Source organism: Mobula hypostoma, chromosome 12, assembly GCF_963921235.1.
Source record: "Mobula hypostoma chromosome 12, sMobHyp1.1, whole genome shotgun sequence".
Taxonomy (NCBI): Eukaryota; Metazoa; Chordata; class Chondrichthyes; order Myliobatiformes; family Myliobatidae; genus Mobula; species Mobula hypostoma.
The window spans coordinates 36,179,565-36,194,044 of NC_086108.1; the positions used below are offsets into that span (position 1 = coordinate 36,179,565).

The window sequence follows — 14,480 nt, forward strand, 5'->3', positions numbered from 1 at the left end:
TTTCTTGTTAGTAGCCTTTTGTCTACTTAAGGTTTATAGTTTTTTTTGGCAGGACAAGATGAAACTAAGATTGGGCATTTGACATGTCCTTAAAATATTTGCCTAGATCAATGGTGGCAACTTGACTTTTAAGGAAGAATTTAGATTTACTCACTGCATTAAAGCTGGAGCACATAACAGAAGGTTTCACCTATACATCAATTATTGTCAGCATTTTCTTTCAGAGTGGTAATTAAACCAAGCCATTTGTTTATGCGAGAGCTGGTGGTACAATCCAAAATAAGCACATTTTTTGTGTTTTGATTAAATTTGCTCATTCAACATAACAAAAGCAGATTAAATGATCATTTATTATTGGTTTTGTGGATCTTTAAGTGTATTTTTTTTAGTTTGCAGAATGACAGATGTTATAAAAATATTATACTGAGGTTTTTCTGTTATGAATGTATAAATAGTATTTAAAATCACAGTATGCTTGCTCTTTTTTGTAGAAAATATTCCAAGAAGTTTATTTTGTGCTGACTTTAAAATCAAATTTCTCATTAATATCTTCTTATCTTGTAACAAAATATAATAGCTCAATGTTCAAATTGGATTACTCATGTAGATTACAGATTTACATTAAAGAATGTGGGAATTTTTTTTTAGGTTTGATTTTTTTGTGATTCTAGGTCATTATCAGAGGCAATGTCAGTGGAAAAGATTGCCGCTATTAAAGCTAAGATCATGGCAAAAAAACGGTCTACTATTAAGACAGATCTGGATGATGACATTGCAGCTTTGAAACAAAGAAGTTTTGTAGATTCTGAAGTAGATGTAACCAGAGATATTGTCAGTAGAGAGAGAGTGTGGCGAACAAGAACTACCATTCTCCAAAGCACTGGCAAGGTGAGTTTAGGTGAATTAAGTCATATGATTGTGTTTTATTTTTTAAGCTCACAAAGATCACAGCACATATTTGATTCGTAAGGTTATTATGTTTTTATCTATGTGATTTTGAGAATGCACTTGGACTGTTTTTGTTCTGGAAATCTCCTGCCCTGTTGGAGCATGGGTCAGATTGCTTGGTTTTAGTGTCCAGGATGATGTGGCTGGAGTGTGATCAGAGCTTTGATGCTGGTGATGCTAACCCGAGAGAGGATGCTGAGATTGTTTGGTCTATCTTTTAATGATTACGGAGGATTTTGTGGATATAATAGTGGTTTTGCATCGTAAGTTGTATGTGCTTCCAAAACTTACTGGAGGTGAGGCTCACTGCTGGCCGATAGACTGAGCTTGTTGAAATGCTTGAGGTTTGATCTTCAATTTCTTAATTTAATTGTTGATGTCAGCCTTCACTGAGAAGCAGCCCCAAGGTTTGAAAAGTGATCTCATTGTAGATCTTGATTTGGGAGGGAAACATTTTGTACTGCAAGCTTGGCAGATTGGGCCTTTTGTCTTCCAGATACTTCATAGAAGGCCTTTTTATGCTTCAGTGAAGGAATCAACAGTGACATGGAAATTATTGACATGATACAGGTGTATTCTAACTATAAATCAATATTAAAAGCTGGGGTGACCTTGGTTCAGGAGTAAAGGTGACAAATGTTCAGTCGTTTCCTTTTCATTTTTAGATTAACAGTAATGAAATAAGAAAGGCTGAGAAGAGGGTTGATACAGCGTTGATTGACTCCAGTCTGTGGCAGACCCATTGGTTAGGATCACGATTTGCACATAATTATTCAGCAGAGGAAGAACTGGGATAAACATCTGAGGAATGACTAAATTGAAAGAATTCTGTATGATCCCTCAATTGATAAAGTTGAAGTCACTCACCTGTATGTGGAAAAAAGCCATGTACAGATATAGTAGATTGATTTGGATATTATTCCTAAGAGGGAGAAGAAATTTTAGTTTAAGTTTCTATCTTGGCCAGTTTTAAGCTGTTATAATAGTAACAAAAATTGAATGCTTTTGGCAGAAGTCATGGAAGATTGTACTTGTGAATCAAATGCATCAGAGCTGTTTCTTCATAATGTGACAATTTCGTTTGTTTTTCCACTTAATTTGCTTGACATGGTGTGAATCAAATCTCATATGATGGTTAAGGATTTTAAAAAATATATATTTAAAAATGACACCATTTACTACTTCATTCTCAAGTTTCTACTATCAATGAAATACCTCTCATTGTAATTAAAATAGAAATTCAGGGTCCAAATTGCATCTGTCAAACCCCCATAATGTAGGAATTGTCAGGTAATTTGATTTTTGGATTAAACAATAGTTATTGGCTGAACAACAGGATAACTTCTCTTTAGCGTGGTACTATTGAATCTTCTTTTGCTTAAGATGTTGATGTAGTCTCAATTTAAGGTCTTATTCACAAAAGACACCTCTTTAAATGTAGACAACAGGAATTCTGCAGATGCTGGAAATTCAAGCAACATACATCAAAGTTGCTGGTGAACGCAGCAAGCCAAGCAGCATCTGTAGGAAGAGTTGCAGTCGACGTTTCAGGCCGAGACCCTTCGATTGCACCTCTTTAAATGTAGTATTCCTTATTTCACTCAGTGAGCTTAATTTTTATTTATGGAAATGGATTGCACCTACAAATGAGACTTGCCCTCCACTAAACTAAATCTGGAAATATAATTAGGAAAGTTAACCTGGAATCTTATGGGAGCCCTCCTCTCTACTGATTATACCTGAAAACAAAAATTGGCATAACTGAACTCATGAAGCTGGTACTGATCTGACTGATGAGGCACCATGCACCTTTTCTTTTTGTAGATCTTATCACATGCTGGCGTTTGAAGGAGCCTTTTCCATAAAAGTGCTTTAATAAACTAAACTACATTTTCAGGCTTAATAGCATGTCAGAGCTATTAAACACTTTGAATGTATCATTAATGTAACATCGAAAGTTCAAAAAAATTATAATTTTTGAGATTGAAAATGTTTTACTTTAAAAATAATGCAGAAGCAATTAAAAACATATGTTAATTCAAGAAAGGTCAATTACCTGAAACTTACCTGATTTTTTCAGAGCTATTTCTCCACTGAAATTAAGGGTGTTTCACGAACACACATTTACTGCAGCTAAGAGTTTTAGGAAGTTGGGCCTTCATGTTGGATTCCATGACTGAAGTCTGATTGACAGCTCTAGGGTTTAGATCAAAGTTTAGATTTTTGTACTCTTGCAAACAGAGAATCTTAAACTTCCTAATAGTTATCATAGTTATTCTTTAGCAGTTGCCGCTTGTGGAATTTCTGGTACTTCTCTAAAATGTTCAAACCATTGTAGAAATTGCAAAAGATTTAAGTGAAAATTGATTTGATACATCAGCTGATGACTGAAAATTCTCAAAGATATTGTCACTTTCATTTAAGAAAGCTCTTATTATTTGACTTCAATACAATTAAATAAATGTTCTTGGACTTCAGGATCAGACTTTATTATCACTGTCTTATATGATGTGCAATCGTTGTTTTGCAGCAGCAGTGATAGAGTGCAGAGGCATAAATTTACTCTGTATTGCGAACTAAATAAATACTGCCTAAAAAGGGGAAATATTAGTTATGTTCATGGACTATAAATAAATCTGATGACAGAAGGGAAAAAGCAGTTCCTGAATCATTCAGTGTGTGTCCTTAGGCTCTGCTACAATCCCTCGATGGTAGTAACAAAAAGAGGGCATGGTGAGGGTCCTTAATGATGTATGCCTTCTTCTTGAGTCACCGACTTTTGAAGATGTCTTCGGTGGTGGGAAGGGTTATGCCCATGATGAAGCTGCCAGAGTTTACAATCCTCTGCAGCTTCTTGCAACCCTATGCAATGGAGCCTCCGTACGGGACTGTGATGCAATCAGTCAGAATGTTTTCCACTATATTTCCATAGAAATTTGCAAGAGCCTTTGATGTATCACATCTCAAACTCTTAATGAAGTAGTGCTGCTGGTAGGTCTTCTTCATGATTGCATAAATGTATCCGGCCCAACACAGGTTCTCAGAAATGTTGACATGCAGAAATTTAAAACTGCTAATGCTTCTTACTGCTAATCCCTCAGTGAGATTTGATGTCTGTTTGATGACATGATGATGAAAAGTGAAGCTTAAGAGTGAACAAATGCTATTCTGATCCTCTAAAAGAATTGTGGATCTTGACTTCAAAGATCAATTATCCTAACATCAACAATGAGGGAAATGTCTGATTCTGACAAGATTCCTTCTTATGCTCTTAGAAATTATAAATTGCAAATTGCAAGAATTAAAACATGGTTGGGCCTCATCAATTAAAGCAGTGAATTGAGACATTTAATGTTTTTACAAGTGCATTTGTTCCAACTAATGTGATTAGAGTTTGCAGGAAACATCTTCAAAGTAAAAGTAAATTTATTATCAAAGTACAATACATATTTGTCACCATATACTACACTGAGATTTATTTTCTTGTGAGCATTAACAGTAGATACAAAGAAACACAATAGAATCAATGAAAAGATGACAAACAACCAATGTACAAAAGATGACAAATTATGCAAATACAGAAAAAAACTAATAGATACATGATAAATAATATTGAGAACATGAGTTGTAGAGTGCTTGAAAGTGGGCCCATTGGATGTGGAATCAGTTCAGTGTTGAGGTGAGTGAAGTTGTCCACTCTGGTTCAGGAGCCTGATGTATGCTGGGTAACAATCAGGTTCCTGTACTTCCTGATGGCAGCAATGAGAAGAGAACATAGTCTGGTTGGTGGGAGTCCTTTTTACTTTCCCGAGCCATTGCTCCTTGTGAACGTGTTCAATGGTGGGAAGGACTTTACCTGCGACGGACTGGCTATATCTACTATTTTTTGTAGGATTTTCCATTCAAAGGTACCAGTGTTTCCATACCATTCAGTACACCAGTTTGTCAAAGTTTTAGACGACTTGCCAAATCTTTGTAAATTTCTAAGAAAGTAGAGGCACTGCTGTGCCTTTTTTTTAATGGGATTTACACTATGTGCTGGACCCATCCTCTCAAATGATAATGCCGAGGAATTTAAAATAACTGACCCTGTTAAACCTTGCTTCTAATTATTACCCGTAACCCGATGCTAGAACAAACAGTACTACAGAGGATAAAGCAACAGCTTTTTTATTAGTAGCTTGCTACTGGAGAGAGAGCACTTCTTAGGCACACACAGGGCCTGTACCGGTGGTCTCTCTCTCTGAAGCACACAGATACAGTGTCTTTTTATACCCTTTTTGTCATGTAGCAGGAGACAATTTTTTAGCTACCCCCATAGTCACATGCCCAGCAATAGTGGTATTTTGAGACAAAGACCCCTTAGTTATCTTAAAAGGCCAAAGGCCGTCTAAGTCAGACAATGTGCAAGATGAGGTAGTTCCTCATTTTTCAACCTTATTTCCACATTTTTTAGACAGAATGTAATTAAATTACCACATCTTGCTGGTGAAACAAGGATTGCAAGGTCATTCATAGAACATTCATAGAAAATAGGTGCAGGAGTAGGCCATTCAGCCCTTCGAGCCTGCACCGCCATTCAGTATGATCATGGCTGATCATCCAACTCAGAACCCTGTACCAGCCTTCACCCCATACCCCCTGATCCCTTTAGCCACAAGGGCCATATCTAAATCCCTCTTAAATATAGCCAATGAACTGGCCTCAACTGTTTCCTGTGGCAGAGAATTCCACAGATTCACCACTCTCTGTGTGAAGAAGTTTTTCCTCATCTCCGTCCTAAAAGGCTTCCCCTTTATCCTCAAACTGTGACCCCTCGTTCTGGACTTCCCCAACATCAGGAACAGTCTTCCTGCATCCAGCCTGTCCAATCCCTTTAGGATTTTATATGTTTCAATAAGATCCCCCCTCAATCTTCTAAATTCCAACGAGTATAAGCCTAGTCGATCCAGTCTTTCATCATATGAAAGTCCTGCCATCCCAGGAATCAATCTGGTGAAGCTTCTTCTCAGATTAGGGGACCAAAACTGCACACAATACTCCAGGTGTGGTCTCACCAAGGCCTTGTACAACTGCAGTAGTACCTCCCTGCTTCTGTACTCGAATCCTCTTGCTATGAAAGCCAGCATACCATTTGCCTTTTTCACCGCCTGCTGTACCTGCATGCTCACTTTCAATTACTCGTGTACAATGACACCCAGGTCTCGTTGCACCTCCCCGTTTCCTAATCGGCCACCATTCAGATAATAATCTGTTTTCCAGTTTTTGCCACCAAAGTGGATAACTTCACATTTATCCACATTAAATTGCATCTGCCATGAATTTGCTCACTCACCTAACCTATCCAAGTCACCCTGCAACCTCTTAGCATCCTCCTCACAGCTAACACTGCCACCCAGTTTCGTGTCATCTGCAAACTTGGAGATGCTGCATTTAATTCCCTCATCTAAGTCATTAATATATATTGTTAACAACTGGGGTCCCAGCACTGAGCCTTGTGGTACCCCACTAGTCACTGCCAGCCAGTCTGAAAAGGTCCTGTTTATTCCCACTCATTGCTTCCTGTCTGCCAACCAATTCTCTATCCACATCAATACCATACCCCCAATACGATGTGCTTTAAGTTTGCACACTAATCTCCTGTGTGGGACCTTGTCAAAAGCCTTTTGAAAATCCAAATATACCACATCCACTGGTTCTCCCCTATCCACTCTACTAGTTACATCCTCAAAAAATTCTATGAGAACAATGACCACATACATACTGACACCCTTTGGGTAGGGAAACACACCTTTTTTGAGTACAGGTGCATGAAAACTTCCCTTGTTTTATTCTGCAATCATGATTCAGACACCGCTTTTCAATGCAGAGGATGTTCTTAGGGACTTTGGCAATTACACACCTCCATCCTAATCCCCGGAAACAGAAAGGGTAGCCTTGGATGCCCCTACAGCTACAGTTAGTGACCCAACGTCCCTCTTCCCAATCATCATTTCGTTGCATTCGTGCCTTTAGCCAGGACCGAGTTCTCCAGCACTTGGATTGCCAGTTCTCAGAGGTCCACCCAGAGGTACCATTCAGACTTTCCACACACCGTCCCCTACTACCTCTTGTAAATCTTCCCTTATCACCTTTACAGTCTCTGCCTGACCTATCCTCTTCCACTAAATCCTCCCACCTCCTTTCAGATGGGTTAGCCACGAATAGTGCCTCCACAGATTGAACTAAGGGGTAACATACAGTTCTATTACCATATAATCGCATATGCGTTTCATAAAAGAGATTATTTTCCAAAGTATCTGATAGTACAAATATAAAGAGTCCAAGTCCAACAACAATCACTTCGTCTGGCGACCATCGCTCCCAATTGCTCAGGTGAATCCACCAGTCGTGACCTTGTACTTTTACTGCTTTGGGGGTTTGGAGAAGGATCTGAAAAGGTCCTTCCCACTGGGGTCCAAGCTTGGGGCGCTTCCAATCCCTTATCAGTACCGAATCTCCCAATTTTCAAATCTGGCCACTCCGCCTCTGGTTTTTCCTGTGGCTTAAACGCCTCCTGCACCTGAGAATGAAGTAACTTTCGAGAGGATGTTAATTGTTTGAAATACCTTTGCAGTTCATCCCCCATAACATTAAGGTCAACTTGGGTGGGAGGCTGTGTGTTAGCATCCCATGGGGTCCTTCCGGGATGTCCATATACAATTTCAGCTGCTGATACTCCAGTAGTGGAATGGGGAGTAATCCTCATATGATACAAAGCTAATGGAAGGACCTTCAGCCAGAACAGATAGAAGTCTGCAGCAACTTTTTTTTTTAACGAGAGCCTGAAAATCATTTTCCCAACCCCTTTAATCCTTTAACATCTCAACCCGCTCCATGTCTGATCCCCTGATGAGGACTGGCTCGTGGACCTCTGGTTTCTTTTTCAGTTAGTCAACTCTTTTGTTTTGCTGATGTTGAATAAAAAGTTGTTTTTGTGACACCAGACAACCAATTTTTCAATCTCCCTCCTATATGTTGATTCAGCTAACAACAATGGTGTTGTCAGCAAACTTAACTATGGCACTGGAGTTGTACTTGGCCCCCACTTTACTCGCTTTATACTTAGGAGTGCAGGTGTCCCCCCGCTTTATGAGCGTTCACTTTATGCTACTTCACTTTTACGAAAGACCTACATTAGTACCTCTTTTCGCCAGATGTAACATATAGAGAGGCTTTGAGGAAAGAGAAGCAGAATAAAGGGTGTAAAGGTAGTAAGGTAGAAGGGCTAAAGTGTGTGTACTTCAATGCAAGAAGCATCAGGAACGAAGGTGATGAACTGAAAGCTTGGATACATACATGGAATTATGATGTAGTGGCCATTACAGAGACTTGGCTGTCACCAGGGCAGGAATGGATTCTCAATATTCCTGGATTTCAGTGCTTTAAAAGGGATAGAGGTGGGGGGAAAGGGGAGGAGGGGTGGCATGACTGGTCAGGGATACCATTACAGCTACAGAAAGGGTGGGTAATGTAGCAAGATCCTCTTTTGAGTCAGTATGGGTGGAAGTCAGGAACAGGAAGGGAGCAGTTACTTTGTTAGGGGTATTCTTTAGGCCCCCTGGTAGCAGCAGAGATACAGAGGAGCAGATTGGGAGGCAGGTTTTGGAAAGGTGTAGAAATAATAGGGTTGTTATCATGGGTGACTTTAACTTCCCTAATATTGATTGGCACCTGATTAGTTCCAAGGGTTTAGACAGGGCAGAGTTTGTTAAGTGTGTCCAGGATGGATTCCTGTCACAGTATGTTGACAGGCCGACTAGGGGGAATGCCATACTAGATCTAGTACTAGGTAACGAACTGGGTCAGGTCACAGATCTCTCAGTGGGTGAGCATCTGGGGGACAGTGACCACCGCTCCTTGGCCTTTAGCGTTATCATGGAAAAGGATAGAATCAGAGAGGACAGGAAAATTTTTAATTGGGGAAGGGCAAATTATGAGGCAATAAGGCTAGAACTTGCGGGTGTGAATTGGGATGATGTTCTTGCAGGGAAATATACTATGGACAGGTGGTCAATGTTTAGAGATCTCTTGCAGGATGTTAGGGATAAATTTGTCCTGGTGACGAAGATGAAGAATGGTAGGGTGACAAGTGAGGTGGAAAAGGCAGTATACATGAGGTTCAGGAAGCAAAGATCAGATGGGTCTATTGAGGAATATAGGGAAGCAAGAAAGGAGCTGAAGAGGGGGCTGAGAAGAGCAAGAAGGGGGCATGAGGAGGCCTTGGCGAGTAGGGTAAAGGAAAACCCCAAGGCATTCTTCAATTATGTGAAGAACAAAAGGATGACAGGAGAGAAGGTAGGACCGATTAGAGATGAAGGTGAGAAGATGTTCCTGGAGGCTGTGGAAGTGAACGAGGTCCTCAATGGATACTTCTTTCAGTGTTTACTAATGAGAGAGAACTGGATGATGGTGAGGACAATATGAGTGAGGTTGATGTTCTGGAGCATGTTGATATAGAGGGAGAGGAGGTGTTGGAGTTGTTAAAATATATTAGGACGAATAAGTCCCCGGGGCCTGACGGAATATTCCCCAGGCTGCTCCACAAGGCGAGGGAAGAGATTGCTGAGCCTCTGGCTAGGAGCTTTTTGGCCTTGTTGTCCCCAGGAATGGTACCGGAGGATTGGAGGGAGGCAAATGTTGTCCCCTTGTTCAAAAAAGTTAGTAGGGATAGTCCGGGTAATTATAGACCAGTGAGCCTTACATCTGTGGTGGGAAAGCTGTTGGAAAAGATTCTTAGAGATAGGATCTGTGGGCATTTAGAGAATCATGGTCTGATCAGGGACAGTCAGCATGGCTTTGTGAAGGGCACATTGTGTCTAACAAGCCTGATAGCGTTCTTTGAGGAGGTGACCAGGCATACAGATGAGGGTAATGCAGTGGATGTGATCTATATGGATTTTAGTAAGGCATTTGACAAGGATCCACACGGTAGGTTTATTCAGAAAGTCAGAAGGCATGGGATCCGGGGAAGTTTGGCCAGGTGGATTCAGAATTGGCTTGTCTGCTGAAGGCAGAAGGTCGTGGTGGAGGGAGTACATTCAGATTGGAGGATTGTGACTAGTGGTGTCCCACAATGATCTGTTCTGGGACCTCTACTTTTTGTGATTTTTATTAACGACCTTGATGTGGAGGTAGAAGGGTGGGTTGGCAAGTTTGCAGATGACACAAAGGTTGGTGGTGTTGTAGGTAGTGTAGAGAATTGTCGAGGATTGTAGAGAGACATTGATAAGATGTGGAAGTGGGCTGAGAAATGGCAGATGGAGTTCACTCTGGAGAAGTGTGAGGTGGTACACTTTGGAAGGACAAACTCCAAGGCAGAGTACAAAGTATGTTTGTAAATGGCAGGATACTTGGTAGTGTGGAGAAGCAGAGGGATCTGGTGGTACATGTCCACAGATCCCTTAAAGTTGCCTCACAGGTGGGTAGGGTAGTTAAGAAAGCTTATGGGGTGTTAGCTTTCATAAGTCGAGGGATAGTGTTTAAGAGTCGCGATGTAATGATGCAGGTCTTTAAACTCTGGTTAGGCCACACTTGGAGTACTGTGTCCAGTTCTGGTTGCCTCACTATAGGAAGGATGTGGAAGCATTGGAAAGGGTACAGAGGAGATTTATCAGGATGCTGCCTGGTTTAGAGTGTATGGATTACGATCAGAGATTAAGGGAGCTAGGGCTTTTTACTCTTTGGAGAGAAGGAGGATGAGAGGAGACATGATAGAGGTGTACAAGATATTAAGAGGAATAGATAGAGTGGATAGCCAGCACCTCTTCCCCAGGGCACCACTGCTCAATACAAGAGGACATGGCTTTAAGGTAAGGGGTGGGAAGTTCAAGGGGGATATTAGAGGAAGGTTTTTTACTCAGAGTGGTTGGTGTGTGGAATGCACTGCCTGAGTTAGCGGTGGAGGCAGATACACTAGTGAAGTTTAAGAGACTACTAGACAGGTATATGGATGAATTTAAGGTGGGTGGTTATATGGGAGGCAGGGTTTGAGAGTCGGCACAACATTGTGGGCCATAGGGCCTGTAATGTGCTGTACTATTCTATGTTCTATGTTCTAACCGAAAGTGGATTTTTGCTTTTACGAAAAAAGACGCCCGCTTTAAACTTATGTTTACGCTGAGAAAGACTACCATGACTGTGAAGCTTTGCGCAGGCAGGTGTGTGCGCATGCGTGTGTATGCCGATTTTTTTTCTACAAATTGGTTTTGGCTAAATCTTCCAGATTCTGTTCAGTGAAACTACACAGTACATACATTATTTCTACTTTATATAGGGTGTGTATTTATCATATCATTCCTGCTTTTACTATATTTTAATATTATTTTAGGTTTTATGTGCTGTTTGGTATGATTTGGTAGGTTATTTTTTGGGTCTGGGAGCGCTCAAAAAATTTTCGCATATAAATTAATATAAACTCTCACTAGGTAAGAGTAAGAGTTCGGCACAGACTACAAGGGCCGAGATGGCCTGTTTCCGTGATGTAATTGTTATATGGTTAATGGTAATTGCTTCTTCGCTTTACGCCACTTTGGCTTACGAATGGTTTCATAGGAATGCTGTACCTTCGGATAGCGAGGGAAAACCTGTATGTGGCTAAGTACACTTATGATAATTGTGGAAGAGATGTTGTTAATCTGAACTGACTGGGGTCTTCAGATGAGGAAATCTGAGGATTCATTTGCACAAGGAGGTATTGAGGCCTTGGTCTTGACACTTATTGATTAGTTTTGAGGGGATGATAGTGTTGAATTCAGAGCTGTATTCAATGAAGAACATCCTGATGTATGCACCTTTTCTATCCAGGTGTGCCAGAGCTGAATGAAGAGGCAGTGAAATGGCATCTGCTGGGCTAGGCAAGTTAGAGTAAATCTACGATACTCCTCAGGCAGGAATTGATAAGTTTTATGACCAGCCTGTCAAAGCACTTCATCACAGTAGATGTAAGTGTTACTAGACCATAGTCATTGAGGCAGGTTACTGCATTTTTCTTGGGTACTGGTATGATTGAAGCCTGCTTGAAGCAAGTGGGTACCACGGACTGCCGAAGTGAGAGGTTAAAGATATCAGTAAACGCTCCAGCCAGTTGATTAGCACAGGTCTTCAGTACTCGACCAGGTAGACAGTCTGGGCCAAATATTTTCTGTGGGTTTTCCTTCCTGGAGGATGCTCTTACATCAGCCTCAGAGACCAAAATCACAGGATTATCGAGGGCTGTGGGAGTTCATGAAGTTACCTCTGTATTCTGTCGGTCAAAGTGAGCATAAAAGATTCTGAGCTCATTTGGTAGCCAAACCTTGTTGAAATATAGAAAAATAGAAACATAGAAAACCGGCAGCACAATGCAGGCTTTTCGGCCCACAGAATTGTGCTGAACATGTCCCTACCTTAGAAATTACTGGGCTTAACTGTAGCCCTTTATTTTACTAACCTCCATGTACCTATCTAAAAGTCTCTTAAAAGACCCTATCTTATCCACCTCCACCACTGTTGCTGGCAGCCCATTTCACGCAATCTCCACTCTCTGAGTGAAAAACTTAACCCGACATCTCCTCTGTACCTACTCTTCAGCACCTTAAACCTGTATCCTCTTGTGGCAATCATTTCAGCCCTGGGAAAAAGCCTCTGACTATCCACACGATCTATGCCTCTCATCATCTTATATACCTCTGTCAGGTCAACTCTCATCCTCCGTCGCTCCAAGGAGAAAAGACCGAGTCCACTCATCCTATTCTTATAAGGCATGCTCCCCAATCCAGGCAACATCCTTGTAAACCTCCTCTGCATGCTTTCTATGGTTTCCGCATCCTTCCTATAGTGAGGCGACCAGAACTGAGCACAGTACTCCCAAGTGGGGTCTGACGAGGGTCCTATATAGCTGCAACATTACCTCTCGGCTCCCAAGTTCAGTTCCACGATGGATGAAGGCCAATACACCGTACACCTTCTTAACCGGAGAATCAACCTGCACAGCTGCTTTGAGTGCCCTATGGACTTGGACCCCAAGATCCCTCTGATCCTCCACACTGCCAAGAATCTTAACCATTAATACTATATTCTGCCATCATATTTGACCTACCAGAATGAACCACTTCACTCTTATCTGGGTTGAACTCCATCTGCCACTCCATCAGCCCAGTTTTGCATCCTATCAATGTCCCGCTGTAACCTCTGACAGGCCTCCACACTATCCACAACATTTCTAACCTTTGTGGCATCAGCAAACTTACTAACTCATCCCTCCACTTCCTCATCCAGGTAATTTATAAAAATCACGAAGAGTAAGGGTCCCAGAACAGATCCCTGAGGCACACCACTGGTCACCCATCTGTGACCCATCTACAACCACTCTTTGCTTTCTATGGGCAAGCCAGTTCTGGATCCACAAAGCAATGTCCCCTTGGATCCCATGCCTCCTTACTTTCTCAATAAGCCTTGCATGGAGTACCTTATCTGCATGCTGAAGCTTTTCAGTCTGCTGCAAGTCATCACTACAGTCACCAAGATCCTTTTCCATAGTGAATACTGAAATAAAGTATTCATTAAGTACCTCTGCTATTTCCTCCAGTTCCATACACACTTTCCCACTGTCACACTTAATAGGTCCTATTCTTTCACATCTTATCCTCTTGCTCTTCACATACTTGTAGAATGCCTTGGGGTTTTCCTTAATCCTGCCCGCCAAGGCCTTCTCGTGGCCCCTTCTGGCTCTCTTAATTTCCTTCTTAAGCTCCTTCCTATTAGCCTTATAATTTTGTAGCTCTCTGAACCTTTGTGACTAGGTTTATTACAGCCTTTATTTATAAGTTGCTTGGTTTTACTTTATCAGAGGTGATAGCATTCAAGCCCTGCCTCAGTTGTTGAGCATCTTTCAATGATTCGGGGTTGGTCTAAAATTGCCATGTTGCATGCAGGATGGCTTTCTCGAGATGTACGTGGACCTTTTGTACTTTCCTTGTTTGCCAAACCTAAGCGCTATTGATTAGCCCTCAGCAGGTTATGGATCTCTTGGTTCATTTAGGGCTTCTGGTTGAGGAAGTCCGAATAATTTTGTTGGGTGAAAGAGGTAGTCTCTTTCACGAATATTTTTATAAAGTCCATGACCACTGAGGGGTATTCATTCAGAGCCTCAGATGAGCCTTTGGACATGGCACAGTTCACTGACTTTAAGCAATTCAGTAGCTGTTCCTGTGCTTCCCATGACCACCCCTATGTTGTCCTTGCCTCTGGTGCCTGCTCTTTAGTTTAAGTTCAAGTTTGTGTATTGTCATCTGACTGTCCATTTATACAAACAAGCAAAACAGTGTTTCTCTGGTCCATCATACACCCACAATACGTATATCACACACGGCACATAAAACTAAATATTACCACAAACATTATGTAAAATATAATTCAAAGTGCACGTGAAGTGCACAGCACAGGTAAGCATTAACAGTACAGTCGACAGTAAATAGCTCACTGTCCTGATGCTTCTGTGCATACCTCCTGAT

The 14,480-nt window shown here is 41.3% G+C and overlaps 1 protein-coding gene across 1 annotated transcript in view; it reads left to right on the forward strand.

Annotated features, from left to right (window-relative positions):
• The window catches only part of cdc73 (cell division cycle 73, Paf1/RNA polymerase II complex component, homolog (S. cerevisiae)), a 341,062-nt gene that overhangs the window by 57,991 nt on the left and 268,591 nt on the right, over positions 1–14,480 (forward strand). The window contains exon 7 of the mRNA XM_063063850.1: positions 672–888. Within this exon, the coding sequence (XP_062919920.1) occupies positions 672–888 (217 nt within the window). The remainder of the gene's footprint in view (positions 1–671; positions 889–14,480) is intronic.